The sequence below is a fragment of the Buteo buteo genome, unplaced genomic scaffold, assembly GCF_964188355.1.
Source record: "Buteo buteo unplaced genomic scaffold, bButBut1.hap1.1 HAP1_SCAFFOLD_50, whole genome shotgun sequence".
In the NCBI taxonomy this organism is placed as follows: Eukaryota; Metazoa; Chordata; class Aves; order Accipitriformes; family Accipitridae; genus Buteo; species Buteo buteo.
Genome location: NW_027439216.1, coordinates 561,483 through 583,768, shown reverse-complemented (window position 1 = coordinate 583,768; position 22,286 = coordinate 561,483). Strand labels below are relative to the sequence as shown.

General features: G+C 44.9%; 1 protein-coding gene across 1 annotated transcript in view; it reads right to left on the bottom strand.

The window, feature by feature from the left end:
- Nucleotides 1-11,852: 11,852 nt before the first annotated feature.
- The window catches only part of LOC142027659 (maestro heat-like repeat-containing protein family member 2B), a 43,491-nt gene continuing 33,057 nt past the window's right edge, over nt 11,853-22,286 (bottom strand). The window contains exons 34-37 of the mRNA XM_075021952.1: nt 21,916-22,053; nt 21,608-21,719; nt 18,991-19,181; nt 11,853-12,798 (exon numbers count right to left, since the gene is read on the bottom strand). Coding sequence (XP_074878053.1) covers nt 12,723-12,798; nt 18,991-19,181; nt 21,608-21,719; nt 21,916-22,053 — 517 coding nt within the window. The 3' untranslated portion in view covers nt 11,853-12,722. The remainder of the gene's footprint in view (nt 12,799-18,990; nt 19,182-21,607; nt 21,720-21,915; nt 22,054-22,286) is intronic.

Sequence of the window (22,286 nt, the reverse complement as noted above, 5' to 3'; positions counted from 1 at the left end):
AGGCTGAGCCGTGACAAAGACACTGGGTGGTCTTGTCTTCAGTGCCTGGAGAAGAAAAAAAAAAAAAAAGAGAGAAAGTGACCTTTAGCAAGGAAAGGGCAAGAGACTGAATTTTGTTAACTGAATTTCCAAAGAGTTGTCCAAAATGCTACAAGCTTAGCTTGCATTTGCTGAGTGCGCACAGATCCCTGAATCTGAGTCCATATATGAGATTTCCAGAGATAGCACATCACCAGAAAAAAGGAAAATGCCGTTAGAACTCCAGCAAAGGTCTGTCACTACTGAAGGCATTTCAGTGCAGAAATAAGGATAAACTGGGAAGTATCTATAATAAGACACCAGAAAGCAGTTCATTAAGCTTTAGGGCAAAAGAAGAGATGATGGAGAGAGGGAAATGGACTGACGGGTTATGGTTTATTTTAAGGTATAGGAGATTACAGTGAGATCATATTTTCTGTGGAGGAGTCTGCAAAATTATACTGGTTAAGAAAAAGGGTATGGAAGGAATTGCTAACTGAGAAGCCTGAGGGACTGGAGAGCATATAAAATATGCTAAAGTGGGCTTTTTAGTCACTCAAAAAGTAAGCTTAGAGTTGCTAAAGTAAAGAGGATGGACATTTCTGATGATACAGGTAGACTGAAACTTAGCAACTCAGTCAAGGGAAATGCCGAGTTCTCTGCAACTCTGTCTGTTGTTAGGAAGGACCAAACTAGCTCCCCGTGGAAGGACCAAGTCACAGCAAATAAGTTTGATGCAGACAGTTTATAAGCTGTCCATTCCTCATTTGAGATGGGACTTGAACTGGTCGAGAAGTCTGTGGTTTGAGTGAGAGTAATACAGATATGGAGATACTGCTTCTTTCTTGTTCTCTCTCTCTTTAGTACACATGTAATATAAGATGGCATTTGCTTTGTCTCTCACAAATATCGATTCACTACAGACAAGCTGAGTTGGGGATCAGCACACTTGGGAATGTGTAAGGAAAAATAATTTCTCACCTTGGGGAAACAGAGGGGGATGTTAGGTGCAGAAAACATAGAGTGACAGAGAAGACACAGCGGTATATAGCTAAAGGATATCTCCTATCCAAGCTGAACTCACCAGCATATGCTCAACACTAGCAGGTACTTACGAAGGACACAACGCATTTTGCCCATTATTTGTAAGACTTCTGGTTGCTCTGGTCAGCAAGTAGGAGTTCAAGGCCTCATCCTTTCCTAGGGGGTTAATGAGAGGGCCTCAGCTGAGAAATTATCTGTGGAGGCACTAAGGAGCAGAAAGATCTTGTGCATATAGTAGTGCAAAACTAAAGGATATTCACACCTTCAGTTTTTATAAAGTAAAGCTATTTCTTCGGCTCAGTTAATTTCTTTACAGCATTTCAGAAACCTATAGGACTGGAAGAGATACTGCCAGATCTGATGAAAAGAAATATTAAGTAATACTAAATGCTAGTTATTTGGACTTCATTTAGTTTCAGGAACTTGACAGTAAGTGACAGAGCTCTCCTGGGGGCTCTGCTTCTGCAGTTTTACCATGACCCCAAACTGGGCACCAGTGCTAGTACTTTAGCAGTTGATTCCTTCATAAATAGAATATTTCTGTTTGAATTCACTACCTGGATCAAAACAGTCATGTATATTCAGCATCCAAAGAATCCCATGTGCCCCTGTCATTTTTTTTTATGATCAGCAGAAAATATGATCTGTACATTGAAAGTAAAGGATATAAAAGTGCAGAACATCTGCTTGCTACAACCGCAACAACTGCCTGGCTCTGAACTGATGAAACATGGCAATATTCAGTAATTTATAGAGCAACAAAGACAAAACAATAGGAGGTTGCACTTCCATGACCAACAAGGCAATAAAACAAAAGAGGGGGGGGAATGTGTAGTCAGACCAAAAGTGACATAGATATTTCTGCTTCCTACAGTAAATAAAACATGCTGTGTCAGCTGGAAAAAAAGCACTCCAGCAATGCTGTCCACCTTAAAAGAAAGGTAGCAGCAAGGGAAGGTCATCTGCCACAGCTGCAGCATGTTTAATGTGGAGTTGTTTCCTCTGAAGGAGCCGGTACCAAGACAGCCAGGGTCCAGCGAGCCACAGGAGCTGCTCCCCACAATAGCCTTGCTGGCAGCTCAAGGGCAGAGCTTGCAGCTGGACTTCTGAGAAACACAAAACTCAAACCACTGTTTTGGAAAACTACAAGAAGTTGCTTCCTCATATCACGGCATCGTATTTCTAGGCTACAGACTGACAGAGAAAAGAATTAACTTATTCCAATGTGTCCATGTTACACTGGTGATTTATTTCACTGTCTTTACCTCTACGCATGCCCTGCAAATGGAAGGATTTTTTTGTCCACACTAAGCACTGCTGTTTTATGTCTAGAAATGCTTTCCATCACACAGCCCAGAGAAAAGTCTATTGATTTTGGAGAGTTTCACCATTATACAAAAGCTGGACAACAAGTCACTATCAGTTTTGTTTAAGGAAAAATTTCAACACCAGTGCACGCAATTTCAGCATAAAGAAAAAACACATTAATATAGCAAATACCTTATGGTTTCTTCCAGCCAACAGAAGAGAGCTTGAGCCATGGTCTGTTCCACCACATCAGCCAGAAAGGTGCTTATTCCTCACAGCCAAGGACTAACAAATTATCAGAGAGCAACAAGCTGGCATCTTAAACTGCCCAGCCTTTCCTGCAGCCAAGACCTCACCACTCTGCAGATGGAACGTATTGTCCAAACTATGGCAGGGTTCACCAGGCTAATCTTTACTTTATCTAGGTAGTGATTTGCAGGCAGTGGAAAACAAACAAGCAAACAAATAATGAGATCACAAATTTCCTGAAGCTATGAGAAAAGTAGGTATTGTTTGCATAGTAATTACCCTGGTTCAATTACAGTAAGAAGAGTCTTAAAAGAAAAGTTGGTCTCCTTCCTCTGAGGGCAAAAATGAGTAAGAAACTACAATTATCTTCCCTACTTATTTCCATGAGAGTTGAAGTATTTCCTGTAGAAGATGAAAAAGACAGTACTTAGCATGAAAATAAGACATTTATTTTCAAGAGATGTGGGAAATTCTACACACTACACCTCTAAAACCTTCTGTTCATTGCCCCTAATGTTCAATAATTTTTATCCAAAAGTAGTACTACTTCTTAGATAGACTATCAACTGCTCTCCAGTCACATCATTATATGCCAGGCGTGTTAATATAAACCTGCAGTCATTCTGCTGAGGTCCCTGTTCTAAAAGTGGTCTTGATTATTTTTCCATACTATCTTAGTGTAGTTTCACAGATGACACTGATAGTCCCCATTTACACAGTGAGAATAAATCCCTAAGATCATAACACTAGGCATTTTGAAACCTGCAGATGACTTTCCCCAAGAAATTGCACAAATAAATCACCTGAAAGCAGTAACAGTGTAGGAAAATTCTACAGCTCCAGACAATGTGCAATCAGCCAGCGCACACTGTATATATTCCTTTGTCTTTATCACGTCTGACAAGTGTACAGTTTGACACTGACAACAGAGACTGCCTGTTCATCAGGAACAGGGCAGAATTTATAGAAATACCTCTTGAAAGAAAGCACTCCAGCTGGAGTGCCAAATCTCCATGTCAGCTCCAGACTGGTAATAATTTGTGCTCTATTTTCCTATAAAGCAGCCTTTTCTTAGAAGAACATTCAAAGAGCTTTTGGAGCTGAGTGTAAATGCTTCAGCTATAATACGTCTACTAAAATGACATAGTGCAACTACAGGGAGAACAAGCACAGATGATTCAGGATGTAGCAAAGTATATAGAACTGCCTTTTGCCTCTAAATTACCATGTTAAAAATGGTTTAGGTCAACTGGATGGCTGCCTAGCAAAATTTGCTGCTGAAACGGTCCAGTTTCTAAGTCAGAGGAGCCAGATTCTGATCACATGCACGCTGACATGCTATTGAGAAAATATTAACTATGTCAGTGAAGGAAGTGTCAGGTTTTTATTGAGTCCAAGGGATGAGAAATCACTGCCACTGTCAATGGCACAAACCCCCCATTTTTACTGTTGCTGCCTGCTGTGGGACTACAAATTCAACAGCTCAGCTGAGAGGCCAAGCACTATGCTGCACTTTCATATTCATTGCAGTGATAGCTCCCAGACGTTATCTGTACAGCATAGAAAAACTCACAGCCCTAATGTGCATTATAGTTACAACCTTTACAGGTAACAGCTTTCCCAACAGGTGATGCAAAAGTGCAACTCTGCTGCTTGGGATATTTTGTTGTTGCATCTTCAGGAGGCCATAGGGAGGTCTGTCCTGCCTTCACATGCCAATACTGCCATGCGTAGAGTCCTCCTGAATCTGAATCTGGTGGACTCCACAAATGCAAAATGGCAAAAGGGTTTTTACCTGGGAACAAGTGTACTGCTCGCAGCAGTGAGGCAAGTGGAAGGCTGTGGAAACCCCTCTGGAGAGGATCTGACTCTTGGGAAGCAGCTTAGCACCCAGGTTATTTCTTTGTGCGGTTCTCTATGGCACAGGTCATAGGTCTTACATACATGTGGGACCACAAAGGGGATTTGCCCTTTTGCAATGCCAGAAGGAGTGGCAAACTGAGAGAAGGCAGGAGAGGATGCTCAACTCCACTAGCTTTGCACCACAAGGGCTTTCTGTGGCAAGTCTTTCCCTCTGCTGTCCTGATAATGAGCAGCAAGCTCTGCTTCGTCAAATTCGAACAGAGTCGAACAGGAGGTGCTGACAGAAGAATAAATACGCATGCTCTGGGTCAAATCCTGAGAAGTCACCATACTAGGAGCGGTACAGGGGAATGCGGCAGCCCGCCAATAAAGGAAATGACATACTGGGCAAACCAGAGGACCATTTAAAATACTCAAACCCAAACTATTGGCAGACATCCTGCAGGCAAGGTCAGATGGCATTTGCAAGGCAGCAGGGAGGAACAGCCTCTGCAGCTGTAACCGTTCAAGCAGAGGGCAGGAACCACCCTGGGGGACGCAGCACAGCCCTCCACATCTGCCACCATGGCCCCTGTGAATAGCTACCCCCAAAAACTGTATCTTTATGGCTACTGACACTGACAGATGGCAAAGCAGGAAATTATTGGCCTTGGGACCTGAGCTCAGACTGATGCATGAAAAAAACCTGCAGAAAATCACCTTATACAGCTGGAATTGGAATCGATAACTTATCAACACTACGGAGAAGGGGGGGGAAAATCCCAGTTCTCTCTGGCCTAGTGGTTCTGCTTACTAACTAGGGCTATTCTGTAGCAGTCAATATTTTTGCAAACTGGACGTAATTCATGCACAAGTACAACATGGATTGAGGGTGGCTGAGGAGAAAGGGAGATAACAGAACAAAACCTTTGCCTGGACAGTATTTGGATTTGGAGAAGTTCTGAAGCACCTCCGTCAGATGACACAATTTCTTCCTCTATGACAGCCCAGAAAAAAAATGGTGTCACAAGGTCACCATGAATTGTACTCCCAAGGGGAAAAACAAAGGTTGTCATCATCAATGGTAGGTGAGACTAGGAAAATATTAAGTGCTGCCTTTGTGTGTTGCAATTGTTATTATACCTTCCCAATATGTAATTTGATTTCTAGAAGCAAGTATTACATAGTGTCTGTTTTGAGAAGAAATTTTCTGGCATACTTCAAAAACGCAAAATTCACAGAGAATTGTTTTTTAAAGAAGTTAATGTGTCTGAAAACTCTGTTTCATTTACAGTCTAAAGGAAAAACATAAATACCTTATCAACCCTTAAATTGCATGCAATTTGATGCACCAGTATCAAGTTAAAAATGAATAATTCCATGCCTAAAGGAAACAACTCTCACTTCATGTTGAGGGTCATTTATGCGAGTTGTGCGTATTTAACCAGATGAGGAGAAAAGTATAATACACACTCGCGTTGTGGGGTGGGGGTGGGGGGATTAAAAAAATAATAACTCTATTTTTGTAATTCTATTGAGTTTTCATATTGTCACGCAGACAAATTGGTTCTATATTCCTGAGCCATGCTGCATTATGCCAGGGGAGGAAGGCACATCCCTGCTTCACTAAATTGTGGGGGAGTAGACTCAGTGGAATGAAGAAAGAAAAAAAAAAAAAAAAAAGCTGATGAACACAATCCATTCTCAGCTGAAGTTGTGGGTGGGCTCCAGGATATTTTGGTAACTCACTTGCACAATATACTGCTGCAATGTGCAAAAAAGAAACAATGCCAGCGTGCTGCACACACCACAGTTTTAACCTCCTGTAAACCGAGTCACACACCTTGGCCACACGGTGTTCATCTGGATGGAAGATGCAACAAGTGAGCCGGGGTGCCCCATCCTGCTGCCAGCAGCAGGCTGACCCCCCCGCCATGGGACGGCAGGCAGCACACCCCCAGGCTTCTCCACATGCAACCCCAATTGTAGCAGCACAGGGAGTTGCCACCCTTCCTCGCCAGCACCAAACCATGGGGGACACCGCTGAGGCTCTGTACACCCACAGCCTAGCTCAGGTGCTTGCTCCGCATCTCTCCAATGCCCAAATCACGGCTGGCAGTGGCCCAGGGCTGGCCCTAGGAGAAGTCCAGCTCCCAGGACAGGCCCTTGGCTCCCACAGCCAGCACCAAAATTGCACCCAGGGAACTTGCTCCCTACACAAACAGATGCACTCACTGAAAATATAAACCCATCTCCCTGCCTGCCCTGGATGCTCCAAGTTACTCCTAGAGAGGTCCAAAAGCCCACAAAACCCCATCTCCCGCCCAGGTATTAATACAGACTCTCTTGTACACACGTTTGATAATTTTCTGCAGTGAACAGTGGAACACGCATTGCAAAACGTAAAGGTGAAATAAAAGAAAATAGCATTTCTCTAATGGTGAAAAAGCGGACAGCCAAAGGCTGTAAATTGCTTTACAAGGTCCCACCAGGCATGATGGGTTGCTGCTGTCTTTTCTCAGAACTTAACTCCTCTTTCCTCTGTGAGCCTATAGGCAAGGAAGCAGGTTTTAAGGCAAATCAGAGACCTTCTGCCACCCTCATTCATGCAAGGGACCCCCTCTGCCCTCAGCTGGACCAGTTAGAAGGAATTTATCCGGCTACTAAGTGCAGGTTCAAGGTCCCTTAATATGTTATTTCTTACCTTGTGATAGGCATTTGTCATGGTTTAACCCTAGCCAGCAACTACGCACCACGTGGCTGCTCACTCACTCCCCGCCCCCCCCCAGTGGGATGGGGGAGAAAATCGGGAAAAGAAGTAAAACTCATGGGTTGAGATAAGAACGGTTTAATAGAACAGAAAAGAAGAAACTAATAATGATAATGATAACACTAATAAAATGACAACAGTAGTAAAAGGATTGGAATATACAAATGATGCACAGTGCAATTGCTCACCACCTGCCGACCGATGCCCAGTTAGTCCCCAAGCGGCGATCCCCCCACCCCCACTCCCCCCAGTTCCTATACTAGATGTGACGTCCCATGCTATGGAATATTCCTTTGGCCAGTTTGGGTCAGCTGCCCTGCCTGTGTCCCCTCCCAACTTCTTGTGTCCCTCCAGCTTTCTTGCTGGCTGGGCATGAGAAGCTGAAAAATCCTTGACTTTAGTCTAAACACTCCTTGGCAACAACTGAAAACATCAGTGTGTTATCAACATTCTTTGCATACTGAACTCAAAACATAGCACTGTACCAGCTACTAGGAAGACAATTAACTCTATCCCAGCTGACACCAGGACAGCATTTTTCTCCACATCCTGAGTATTCAAAGAAAGCTAGGTAAATCCGACTTAAGACCAAAATTCACCTCTGAGCTCAGAGCAAGATTATCACGCTATTAGGATTCATTCTGGGGACCATTACACATACTGAGAAAAAAAGTGGCTATACAAGAGCAGAGTGCTCTCAACCTTCTCATCTCAGTGAACTTCAGCTATGAGAGAAGAATGGCCCAACATTGACAGAGAAGAGACAGTACAATAGAAAGGTGTCCAAACACAAAACTCTGTTCCAAAGTTTCTATGATGGTTTTGTTCAGCCCTGTGGAAAATACGCATATATCTGGTTTTGCTGATTTTATTTTCTTTGACATTTGAAACTTATAACAAATTGGACTCAATTTAATACAAGAATTTCTAAGCACGTACATGTGGCATTCCTTTCCAAGTAATTTTCTTCTATTATTATCAGAATAACTCATTACGTACGTGACAAAGTCTCTGTGTCAGTACATTCTAAACCTTACAAGAACAGGATTGTACCAGAATTAGGTATTCCGTATCAAATGCATCTTCGACAGACTCAAGTAAATGAGGAACAAAAGTTTAAGGCTGTCTGAAACTAAGTGCAGTTGTCAGCTGCTGTTTTTCAAACAAGCCATCTAGTACTCACATCCTTGGAAAAGCAGTGATACAGAGCCAGAGAAATTAACTGTATCCCAGGGGCTTGAGATTGAACGCTAAAAAAAAAAAAAATAAAAAATTACGTGGTTCTTCCTATATAGAGATTCAAGAAGGTAGTGGAAAAAAAATTATTAAATGCTTGTTTGGGGAAATTTTTTGAACCAGAAAATTGCGTAGAAGATAGCTCAAAACAGTGAAAATTATTAGCATAATAAAAACAAAAACGTGCATATGGTACAGTCAGTTAACAATAAAATTTCATAATTGCACCACCATAGTTACTCTTAGCAAATACCAGCTCTAGACTCAACAAAAGAGCTCTTCCTTCTCCCACTGACTCGAACATAGCTACACACATGAATTTATCTAGTTATCTATCCTAAGTTTGTATAATTTTGGAAAAAAAAAAAGGGAACCCAACACACACACACACACAGAAACCCACCCTCCATCTGCAAGGTCAGATCAGAGAGCCAAAGGGTGCCCCACACAACAGAGCATCTCTGCCCCCATGCTCCCCCTGGCTGCCCCAGAGCCAGCTCCGCTTCCCAGCCCTGCTGTGCTCTGTGGCAGCATGCCAGCCTTGAGCAAGTATTGAACAGGACCTGAGTATTCAGTATCTTTTGGTTTCAGCTCATCTATAAAATGATGACAAAAAGCAGACTTTTTGTTGGGGGGAATTTTCAGCTGGATCAGGCCTATAACGTAGTACTGCAAAAAAGCCAAGCAACCGGAGGGGGGGGGGCTGGGGGGGACGGGGACATGACAACCCAACAACAACAAAAAAACAACAAAAAAACCCCAAACACCACACCAACCCAGCCACTATGTATTCAGTAAGAGTACTACATCTATATGCCATCGCTTCTGAGAGGAGTGCAGGCAGAGGAGATCATCATCCGTGTTGGGCTGCAGGTTTCTCTCTGTTCTGAGCACCTCACCACATGCAACGTGTGCATGAAAAGGCGTGGTGTGAAATGGAAAACCCTGCATAACAACATAGTGGCTTGGTTGATACAGCTTAACAATTGGCCATGAAAACAAACAAACAAAAAGACAGGACTGTACTTGAGAAATACCTGTTTGCCAACTTAATTCTTATCATACAGTCAGATCAGTCAACTGCAAACACAGTTACAGATATCTGTAATAAAATATTAATAGCTCTTGTATACTGCTTCCACAAGGTAATGTAGTGAAAAATGAATGTTGCTAACACACTTCCACATTTTCTCTTCTGTTACGGCTGAAAGCTTACACTGGAGAAAGCCAGTTTACTGCAGCATTATTCCTTTTTTCTTCCAGGAGGTATTTTTCCTTTAAACCTTAGAGAATAATTAAAATTCCTCACACAGGACAATGGTAAATAAGATTAGGGCATGCATTTCAAATGTAGCATACTAATGGCATTTTTGGACCTCATAATAAATCATCTCTATTCTCTGCAAGCAGTAGAGAAAATGGATAAAATATCTGAAATATACATCCCAATATATGAGTCCCATAACTTCACTCTTATCTTTCCATGTCTCTGACTTGCCCAGACATCTTGGCATTGTAGACAGAATATTAGCTTTTTTTATACATCACACAACAACCCAATAATCTCATTAACTGCAAATACTGTAGGAATGCAGCAGCCTGCTGATACCCACAAAACCATTTCAGCTTTTGCCAGGGCCAGTTGTCAGCAATAAGCAGCCAAACATACATTGCTCTATCTGATTCACTTTATCATTTCATTTTACAGCTTCTGTTTAGCACTGAGCTGATAGAAGAGAAATGTTTTAACATTCAATATGAGGACTGCTTATGTCAATACACTGAAGCTGCTTTGGTTTTGTACCTAACCTTTGGATGATCTCATCTCTTCCATAGGTTTCTGACTTTTATGTTTGTTCTGAGTAGCTGCAGTTTACCCTACTGCAAACAGTAGGATCATGACTGGATATTTCCCTTATCTGATAGGTTTTCTCTCAGCTTGCTTTTCTTTTTCCTTCCATATAACATCAGCAGAAACCATTGCAGTGTTTTCCACCTCCCCTGGGCTATATCACACTGTATCTATTGAGACAACTACAAACCTTGTTTCCTGGTTTGGGGCAAATCCATTTCTCCTGATTCAACTTTGAGTTCAGGTAAATCTCAGCCCTCTGTTAAACCCTGGGAGGGTGAAATGGCCATGTGTATGCTATGCCTGATAAACCCTGTCCTAGTTTGCAAGAAATCCTGCTGGTTTTGCACATTAGACATTTCTTAATATTTCTTTCCTCTAGGAAATCATTTTGGCTAAACAAGGATAACAAATTAGTTTGTCTTCTAGTTTTCACAACTAGTAGAAATGAAAAGAGGAATAAAAGATTAAGGAATATGGAGTGTGGGTGCTTTTATTTTCAGGAAATTGCATAGATAAAAGAGAATTTTTTTCTTCCAACAGACATTCTCCAAATCCCCTTTAAGTTCAATTTTCTGCTGTACTTCCCAGATAAGCATTCAGTACTTCTTGGTTTTAGCTCATGCAATCAATATAAATCAGAAAATTGTTACCCTCTGAATGCTAACTAACACATTTTCTCTTTTCTCTTCAATAACTTCAGGCTAGAGCAGGTACTCCTCACGCGGGTTGCTGTTTGCGGTCTTCAAAGATGAAATCTTTATCATGGACTTTTGTTACTTTACAATCTTTACTATTGACTTTCAAGTTCCTGTGACAATGGAAAGGCTGTCACTTTGAGGCCAGCCTTCAAAAAACTTCAGCTTATTTACAGCAGCATGAGCTGAGCGTGCCAGCTGACTCGTGCCTTATTCCTGTGTCTGTGGGAAGGCTCCTTTTCTGCACCAGATGCACCACCAGCATCACACCAGCCATCACAGCCTGAGGGCAAGCGCAGACCCCCATGGGGTTGGCATTAGTGCTGGCTCAGCTCCCTAAACCTACTGCCAAGTAGGCAGCTGGAAGCTGTGAAGTTTAGTCAGAAATTTTGATGGAAAATGCCAAAAAGATAACTAAAAGCTGCCGAGGCTTTTCTTACATCAAGGACTCAGAAGTTCCACTTACAGAAAGCTTAGAAGTGAGATCAGCAATTCAGGGAGCTGGAGAATTTGATTATATGATAGCTCAGTTATTGTGATTGTAATGGCAACTCCACCTGAGGCTACAACCACTTCCCAGGTCAACTCAGCTGTTCAGGATGTATCTGGTCTGGAGGATCTTGTTTAGAAATAGCTGTTAACTCTTTTGGGGAAGATTTCCACGGCAAGCCAGCAAAATCAGTGATACAACAATATTAACAAATCTCACTCACACAAAAATCCAGTTAAATGGAGAAATAAATGCACACTTATTTCCCAAAGTACAGCACACGTGAAGTCCTCCCCTAATGGATGAGCACCAAAGTGGGTGCCTGAATCATTCCAATGACTTTCTAGCAGAAAGTATCATTGTATGCAGGACTTGGTCACCATTTTCAGTTCAGCACTTGGAAAAAAGCAGTAACCTGCTTTGAAGGGGAGTCAATCCATTAATTAATAATGGGAGACAAATTAAAATACGGTAGCATTAAAACAGTATGAGAAGGAAGGTGTGACTGAGGTACTGTTCACCTAGACACAGGCAGCTCCCACACAAGCACAGAATTACAAACAGGCTAAGGTGACAGCCACACAAGTACACCCTTACCCCACTGCCCAGGGCACTGCACCTCTGGGGGTGTCCCCACAACACTGTGCCTCCAGTGGTGCTCACAAGCTATTTCAGATTCAGCAAACCCCATACACTCCTCCTGCAGCAATTCAGCATTTTTTTGGACCCCAAAACGACTTGACATTACTCTTGAAGCTATCCAGCTCTCCAGAAGCTCTTAAAAAACAGACACTCCACAAGCACAAAAACCCCTCCAGATTTCCTCAGTCAGCCACAACTTTTCCAGTTTGTGACACAGCCTTACTCATCGTCTAGCTACGGCACGTTTTTACAGCTACAATCCATTTAGCTACAAAATATGGGTCCAAGCCACTTCCAGATTTTTCCCCCCAGAGGAAAACCTTCTCATTTAACCCACTTCTCAGCTTATCCTTCCGACAACATAGCCACACTGCTTATTAGAAGGAGCAGAAAAGACAGGAATGAAGAAAACAGACAGAAATAACTCTTTTTCTTCCAGAAATTTCAAATGCTATCATTCTCTTATTGCTAGGCATCCTGCTCACCTCCTCCTCCATGCAAGTGTGAGCACCAGCAAGGGTACAGGTCTCAGAGGTATTGCACATAGTGCTGCTTTATAGCTGTCGTTTCTGATTAAAAGCTGCAGGTGTACTCCACTCGAGCGAGGCTGGATCTCTCTCCGGGACTGCCGCCAGTCCGCATAAGGCCCCTACATAAAACAAAAAGAAAAAAAAAAAATGAAACGCTGCAGCTCTTTGTGTTCATCTGGCTCAGCAATGAACATCTAAATATAAAATGTTTATTGTCACTTAAGGTGAGCTCTGTGTCCCAAGCCAACGAGTTGGCATCCTGCAAAGCCAGGCATATATTTGCAATTGTTGCCATCCAACAGTTTGCATTGTTATGAACTAGATTTAATGGTTACACTCTGTATCTATTACCCATTTAAATTACTCTTCCAGCATGTGAATATTAAACACTGGAAAAGGCAGATGAATGCCTGTACAAAACTACAGTAAGAAAAGAAAGATTCTAACAAAATGTTTAATAGAAACAAGTGGCACCCTGACTCCAGTGATGTTTCACTCCTCTCTGCTGAGCCCAGAACTGGATGACATTGTTCCAAACTTGTTAGCGTAGAATCATAGAATAGTTTGGCTTAGAAGGGGCCTTCAAATGTCATCTAGTCCAACCCGCCCCCCCCCGCAATGAGCACAGGCATCTTCATCTAGGTCAGGTTGCTCAGAGCCCTGTCCAACCTGACCTTGAAGTTTCCAGGGATGGGGCATCTACCACCTCTCTGGGCAACCTGTGCCAGTGTTTCACTACTCTCACTGTAAAAAATTTCTTCCTTGTATCTAGTCTGAATCTACCCTTTTTTAGTGTAAAACCATTACCCCTTGTCCTATTGCAACACTCTCTACTATAAAGTCTGTCCCCAGTATGCCAGTAAAGAAAACATTTCCATCCTTACTATTGTCCTGTTTGAGTCTTGATTTATGAGATCTAAATTTTACACATGAAAGCATTCTTAAGAAAAACATACAAATTAGTCCCTCTGACCTAAATGGCAATAGGAAAAAAAAAAAATAAATAAAAAAAAAAATCACATCACCAAGCTGCTTTTGATAACTTTTGTCCCCACAAAAACTTTCCTGCAGACCAGGTGTTCTTCCATGTTTATTTTCAAATCTTTCTTCCATCTTTCAAACTTAAGGGGAAGAGATTCAACATTTTTGAGCATGATTCCAAGTGCCATGAAGAATTATTGCACTGGGGAGAAAGGAGGACTTTCCGCTCAAATTTTATTTTCTTAATTTGGTTGGTTGTTTTGTTTTTTTTTTTAAATCTCATGCCCAGGACATGGACATCTTTCCATAGACTATTTCTAAAGCTGAGTGCTTGGAAAAGTCCTGTCATCAGGACACTGCAGCGGTGTTCAGATCATTCTGCACTGGAGAGTCCAACATCACCAAAAACTTCCTGAGAAATTTTGAAGGAAAAAAAAAAAATCTCTATTTTGAAGGAAAAAAAAAAAATCTCTATTTTGAAGGAAAAAAAAAAAATCTCTATTTTGAAGGAAAAAAAAAAAATCTCTATTTTGAAGGAAAAAAAAAAAATCTCTATTTTGAAGGGAAAAAAAAAAATCTCTATTTTGAAGGGAAAAAAAAAAATCTCTATTTTGAAGGGAAAAAAAAATCTCTATTTTGAAGGGAAAAAAAAATCTCTATTTTGAAGGGAAAAAAAAATCTCTATTTTGAAGGGAAAAAAAAATCTCTATTTTGAAGGGAAAAAAAAATCTCTATTTTGAAGGGAAAAAAAAATCTCTATTTTGAAGGGAAAAAAAAATCTCTATTTTGAAGGGAAAAAAAAATCTCTATTTTGAAGGAAAAAAAAATCTCTATTTTGAAGGAGAAAAAATCTCTATTTTGAAGGAAAAAAAAATCTCTATTTTGAAGGAGAAAAAATCTCTATTTTGAAGGAAAAAAAATCTCTATTTTGAAGGGAAAAAAAATTATCTCTATTTTGAAGGGAAAAAAAATTATCTCTATTTTGAAGGGAAAAAAAAATTATCTCTATTTTGAAGGGAAAAAAAAATTATCTCTATTTTGAAGGGAAAAAAATCTCTATTTTGAAGGGAAAAAAATCTCTATTTTGAAGGGAAAAAAATCTCTATTTTGAAGGGAAAAAAATCTCTATTTTGAAGGGAAAAAAATCTCTATTTTGAAGGGAAAAAAAATCTCTATTTTGAAGGAAAAAAAAAATCTCTATTTTGATTTTAAAAGACACCATTGTCAGGAACAATTATCCCTCATTTTTCTCATTCTCTTCTTTTGCTATAGCTTCTGGGAGGGAGCTATCCAGCTGTCATTTCCTCCTTAGCATGACACTGCATTTCTTTGTTGCAGCCAGCTCTAGGAAGTCATTTGGACAGTTAGTGTCCAGCCTGTAGAGGACAAGTCCAAGTCTCCCCACCAAGTGACACTGTAAGGACATCATGCTGCCATGGTCCATCCTCACCATGCAAGGAAGAAAAACAAGCCAAAAACGTTTTACTAGTTCGGGTTCCCCTGAAGACAGGGAAGGGGGCCAAGATTGTGCAAAGTTAATCGTGCCAGGGTGCGTGTACGAGGGGTCCCCGTACACGAGGGTATGACAGTCCCTTGGTACAAGACCTGGGCACAAATGTCCTTCATAGCACTGGGGTGGGAGGGAACAGTCATCATTCAAGCACATCCCTGCGTGGCTCCTTTGGACTGTACCCCTGATCCCTCCTATGTACCTGAACTGCTCGTCTGGATTTCTACAGCAGCTGTTGACACCCTTCCTTGGCCTCCTCCCAGCAGAGCTTCCCTGCTCCTGCAGGGCTGGCTGGCAGAAAGGCCCACAGGACCTCCTGCCATCTTCCAAAGCAACAATCCCCGTAAAATGTAATGGATCCCAGAGGTGTTCAGTGGCAGCAGGAAGAAGCAAACAAAAAAACAAAACAAAAAACCCCAAGAACTTTCTAGCATGAACAACTGAAAAAAGATCCTTTGAATCACCAGATCTTCTCTGCTGCCCATAGTCAGTTCTCCTAAACTCCCCTAAAAAAAAAACACAAACCACAAACCAAACCAAAAGAAAGAGAAAAAAAAAAAAAAACCACAAACCACAAAACCAAAACAAAAAAACCCCAGTGAACAAAGATCCTCACATTCAGCCTCCGGTGAATAAGGGCAGGGAATGAATTATGGGATAGCAGATCCTTCACAGACCAAGCCTGCCTGCTCTCTGCTCTCATTTTATTGCGCAGCATCTGCCTGCTGCTCCTGGCCCAGCAGTAGCCACTGCCACGACGCTACCTGTCATCGGAGAAGGGTGGCAGCTTCTCATAGGGCTTAGAGGCACAGTCTGACACATCATGAAAGTCATTCCCTTTCTTAGTCACTAATTGAAGTTGGTATTGCAATTTTCCTCTCTGACCTTTGGATTCTTGCAGCACGGGCATTACTGTAAAAATCTCCCAGCATTGTAGTCTGACCATTACAGGCTCTTATTTCCCATAACCTGCTCCCAGTGCAGCCCACTGACAATCCTCCCGATGCGGCAAACGCCAGAAACATCTGTGGTAGCAGATTCCCCCCAAGTTAAGGGAGAAGCTGGAGAGTGGATCAGCCTGGTTTGGTGAGAGCCCCTGCTAAATATTGCTAAATGCTTCTCTTCCCTGTCCCTCTGCTCCTGCCCTTGTGGGTGCTGTGGTCCCAAGAAATCTTCAGACAAGGGGTTTCACAAACCCTGGCCCTGGCTACAGCCCAGTCCCAGGGAGCTGCAGGAACACCCCAGATAAATGTGTGTGTGTGTGCACACACCATCCTCAGGCACTGGGACCACCGAGGTCCCCAAACACTGTGGTCCTCCCTCGCAGGTGCTGGGTAAAAGGGTGTTTTAAGGGGATTCCAACCAGTCTTGCACGAAGGAAACAGCCTGGAAAACAGCCTAAACATTTATGTAAACACCATGGAGAAGGGGTGCATGGGTATATACAGAGAGATTTTAATCTTCAGCTTTTCCAAAAGAAATAAGCACCGAAAACAAACAAAACCCACCCCAATTAGATGAGGGGTAAGCTTTCAAACACCTCTGATTTGACCACACCACCTAAAAATAACCGACAACCATCACACTCTAGTGATCATCATAAAAAAAATTGTATTGAAGGCCTCCCCAGTACTAAGTTCCAATCAGATAGTTCAGAAACTCAGATTAAAAATAGACAGAACTCCACTTTTTGTTCTGAAACAAGTGCAATCATTTAAACTACTGTTAATAATATGTCATTGCCAGGTAGTTGCCCTCACAAGATATCTGACACCTAATCTACTACCATCAGCTTATATTCAACTAAAAATGAGATGCAACAGCATTTAAAGCTATACAGAGCTCTTTCAGCTGGATAAAAAAGCATGAACACATTTTCTTCACTCCTCTCAGTCTGGCTCATACCTCAAGGTCTGCATAGGTTGCAGAGGGTGATTTTTAAATTCCTACAGTCTTCTCAGAGTTTAAGCTTTAAGTTAACACGAAAAGATAGATTTGAGCTTCCAACACTGCAAGATACCGCTGTAATATGGCATCAACAGTCATGCCATTTTAATCAACAATGTTCCTATTCAGTGAAGCACATTTCTGATCTTCAGCCAAATCATGCAAGAGAAAATTGCATTCATACTCCCTGGTACTGCTGCTTCTCAGTAATCCATTACTGCATTGAAGCAGGTCAAAAAACCTGTCTCAAAGACACTTCTGCTATCAGATCTTCAGAGGAGGGGCAGAAGGGGCAAAAAGCAGCACATCTCCAGCCCACAGTCCCACCAGGGCTCCTTTACTCACAACTAGGGACACTCATGGACCTCAGCAAAAATGGGACAGTGGTGAAACACACTCCCAGAAGGCAAGCCTTCTTGCCTCCCCCGAAAAATGAAGCCAGACCTGCCTAAAGCTGAAAACAAGGCTGTAGAAAACATTATTCTCTGCAAACCGCAGAGAGCCGTGCTCTGCAGAGGGAAAGCTCCCATCTAGCTGCCTGCACAGGCACGTACCTGGGACAGAGAGCAGAAATCACAATTTGGCATCTCAGACAGGGACACAAGAACCCCCTTCCCTGCCTGCTACTGATATTCAGCACGATACCGAGATGATGAAGAGTCAGGCAATGTCCGAGATTCTGATTCATCTCTGATAATCAGAAAGTAGCTTTACCTGCACCCTGGGACCAGCAAGCAGCCAGCTCCTTCAGCACCTAGACATTTTGTTGGCAGTGAAAAGCTTCATAATCTTAAGCCTTTACTTCCAATTCAAATACTTCATTTACAAACAGCAAATAATATTTAAGTGCTGTTAGTACTGGGCAGATAAACATCTAGTATCTTTGGAAGAGAGGCAATCCACAATCTGAAGGAAATGCAGCATGGCTTCTTCTGCCTTTTTATTTATTTTATACTTAATGCATTATTATCATCCTACAAGATGTGTACTATTTTGGTTCAGTAATTAGGTTTCTTCTCACAGTTGCATCCAGGAAGACAATCTCTTCTGGAAGTTGTCTTTTCTGTCGGTGAATAATTAAAGGAGTATTTTTGGCAGGACATTTTTCTCTCTTCCATCATCTTGGGTTTTGGTTTGGTTTGGTTCTTTTATACCTAAGCTCTTGTTTCCAGCTTTTGTATCCACCTGTGTTTGCACTGTGCTTAGTCAACACCAAAGCCCAGACATCACATATTTGCAGTCTTGGCAAGTTTTATGAGTCCTGACAACTGTGTAGCTGAATTTCTCACTAATCTTTCAGCAGGACCATAACCCTCAGAACCTCTAAAAGAACTTTTACCCCTAAATTCTTGTGTGCCATGCGCCCATCGACTGAATAGCACTCCACAAAGCACTGTTAAATCTTTCAATTTCCAGGAAGTACATGCAAATTTTATGCCACATTTGAGAAAAGAAAATCAGCTCAGTAGTAGAGACAAAACAGAGAATTGGTCAGATGACAGGAGTGATTTAAGGTTTCAGCAGATCACTAACTGCACTCAAGTCAAAATCTCAATGAAAGCAAAGATAAATCTCTTTTTGGACTTATTAGCAAGTGTGTCACCAAAACAAGAGTTCTCAAACCAAATCCCTAAACCTCAAAAGTGTTTTGGGAAAATGTATTTCCCCCCCCCCCCTCAATGTTGCTTCTTTACTTACAGTTGTGTCTCATTTTTTTAGCTTTCCCCCCTACCACAGGATCACAACCCTAAGAGATGCCAATACCCTGACACAGATTTCCCCAAGAGCTTTGGCATTAGCACCAAATGCCACAATGCCAGTAAAGTCATGAGAGTCAGCAGAACCGATAAGCAGTGGAGATCCCTTAAATTACCTTTTCCTGGCACCCTGAACTGCCTCTCCACACAGAGAATGAACTGGGGCGACAGCTGGGGTCGACAGGTGGCGACTATTCCTGCAACTCCATCCCGACTGCTTGCTTGATTTCTGCCTTTGGCTTCCCGAGGGCAGGCAGATGTTCGGCCACTGCCAGGGAAGCAGAGCTTCCTCACGCGTAATGGTGACCTGGGAAGAGAAGCACCACAACCCTCAATGCCCACCCTTCATCCTTGTCTCCCTGAGCGACGGACCTCCCCTCCCACGGCATTCCTGCGAGCAGTCCTGTCCCATTCCCTGCCCGCTGCAGACCACCCACCTGCAATTAGCAAGGGCGGGCACCAAATGAACTCCTCCTGGAGCCTTGCACAAGTGCTTCCACTTCAAGAAGCACAAGAAGAAGCGGGAGGGCAAGACGGGTTCCCGCCGAGCCCCCCTCGTCCAAATGCCTGCCGCTGGAGAACGCCCAGCTCAGCCGCTTGCCCTGCGCCTGGCACACTCAGCTCCCAGGACTGCCGGAGCCCTCGGCACTGCAGGTGCCTAGAGGAAACTCCTGGCCCCAGGAGAAGGCCCCACCTTCTTCTCCCATGGGTCAGCACAGCTGGGGAGGGCTGCCAGTCTCCTCCCTTCAGGCGGTGCTGCCTCGGAGGATCGCTCCCCTCGGCTGCCACTGTGCCCTGCTTTGGGGCCCGCCCTTCCCTGAGGCGATGTTTCCTCCGATTGGCTGCATGAGATCGCTCCTCCCATCCAGTGATGGGTCAGGCGGCTCATCAGTCATCTCTGCTTTGCTCTTGCCAGCTGTGATTGGTGGAGCGGGCATGCCCCGCCTCCAACCAACACCCCCCCCCCCACACACACCCGGCAGGGAGCCCGGCTTTTTCCCCTCTTGCCACCTCTCCTGCAGGCCTCGAAGCTTGACTGGTGGGTTACCTATCGATCACATGCCTTGCCCCCGCCTCCTCAAATGCGATTGGCTGTCCTGGGCCCACTGACTCCCCAGGGACTGCTGGGTGGAGGTTGCCAGGCAACGAACTCCACCTTTAGGGCTGAGAGCCTCAGCATGGAGCTGTGGGCCCTGAGGAAAGGCTGGGGGTCATCAAGGGCGGGTTTGGACCCGAAAACCGAGGATTTCGGCCCGAAACAGGAGGCTCTGGGCACTACAAAGGATAGGCGCGATGCTACAGCTGACGCTGGGGACCCTGCGAAGGAGGGGAACCTCTTGGTTCCTCTGCCCTTTGCCCCAGGGTGCCGTGTATGGGGCAGGACTCTGGACTCGGGGAGAGGGAAGCTTCCTCTGGCTCACGGGCAAGGCTGTGCCAGCCCAGAGCACGCAGGAGGTTGCCACCTCTGAAGACCGGGACGAAGGAAGACTGGCCAGCTTGGCCCTTGCCGGTGCCCCCGCCACAGCAGGAGCCCCCCTCAGCCTGCTGTTCAACCCAGAAAGGGGCTCCGTTCCCGCTTACATCCTCACCTTTACCAAGGAACACCTTTAGGAAGGACTGGGCAAGGCGGAAGCACGTGCTTCCTTTGAGCGAACTTTGCAGAGCGTTCCGTTTGGGTCACGCGCGTGTGGTGGGACCCGCGGGACAGGGGGCTGAGGCTCACGTGGGCTCGCAGCCGGGCCAGCGTGCACAGCAGCCCAAGGGACAAAACCACGTCTCTGCTGGTGGCCTCCCTGTGTGGAGCTGCCCCTGCCCCCTGCAGATGTGCGGAGGCTCGCTGGGGGTGAGGAACAGCACCAGTGGGGCCTGGGTTAACGGGCAGGGGTCCGATGGGCCAGCCAGATGCTACTCTCCGTCCCTCTGCTCGGCCCCTGTGCCGCTGCTGACCCTTTAAGGTCCCCCCGCCATTCCCCACTCGTCCCCCAGTGCCCCCCTTCCACCCCCTGCCCACACACCTGTAACCTCCTGTGACCCCCTCGGTTCCCCCCAGTGCCCCCTACTCCCCCCAGTGTGTCACTGGGCAGTGCTGTGGGGGGTCCCAGCGTGATGGGACACCGGGAGGGCGAAGCCTGCTGTGGCGATACGGTCGGGGCTCTCGCGGGCTGTTCCCTGCACCAACGCGGGCTGGTGCTGGAGGTGGTCGTGCCGCGGTGGGAGGGGTGGCGAGGGGATCCCCATGGGCAGTGGGAGGGCACGCCAAGGCCCCAGGACCCCACGGGGAGACCCCTGCTCTGGGCTCTGTCCTGGCATGACTCCATTGTCCCCAGCCCGGGAAGATCTGAGAGGGGCCCCACAGCTGGCAGCCCCCAGCCTCGGTGTCACCCACACGTTGTCTCACCAGCTGCCAGGGTGCTATTAGGGAAAGAACACTCCCCTTTCGGTGTCTTTTGATGAGCTTTAATTAACTCCGTGGTGCTGGCTGGGGCCAGGTATTGCAGAGGGATTGCTCTAGTGCCTGCCTCGCTCGGAGGTCCCTGTCGTCCTGCGGTCCCGAGAGATCTGGAACAACACCACAGGCAGCGCCGTGGGGACCTGGTCCCGGCCAGGTGCTCCCCTGGCCACCCCGCTCCAGGGACCCGTTCGCCAGGGATCTTCCCACAAAAAAAGACATCCCAAGCAGCAGTATCTCGGTAAAAGTCCTCTGACCCCTTCCTTCCCCATCTCCTGCCTTACCTCAGCAAAGAAAGCTGTAGCTGTCATCCGCAGCTGAACTGAGCAGGAATTCAGCCACGGCAAGAGGTTCTTCACCAGACAGGGGGAGACGACTCCAGCGTTGAGCAGGACACTGCGCAGGGGTCACAAGCGAGGGACACAGTTACCCAGGAAGGCCACAGGCCGGGCCTCCAAAATTCACTTGCGCTGATGCAGACACTATTCTTCAGCTCCCGACGGCTTCCCGGGCACGCCGGGAGGGTCCCAGCGGCCATTTCCCTGGGCACAGCCCTGCAGGAGTTGGCCAGATGCATCCCTGGGGCTCTTACCTGGTCAGGAGACGCACCCCCTCAGGGTGAGCCACGGGGACTTCCAGGCGAGCCCACACTCCCCAAATCTCGAGCAGCTGCGTCCATTTCTGCGCCATGCATTTGCCCAGCACCAACTTTATAGCTGAAAGGAAAATCCTGGCAAAAGAAACAAAGTGCAAAATAAACAAACCCAATCAAACAAAACAAGTCCAAAGAGCACCACCGCCAGAAACCCCAAGAACTCTCAAATCGCAGCAGGTTCGGGGAAGACTGATCTGCAGCAGAGCTAAATACCCCTGGAATGATGCTTCACAGCCTTCCAGACTGCAGCTAACGACACTGGCATTTTCTTCATGCCCCAGACCCACCGAAGCAGAAGAAAACCCACG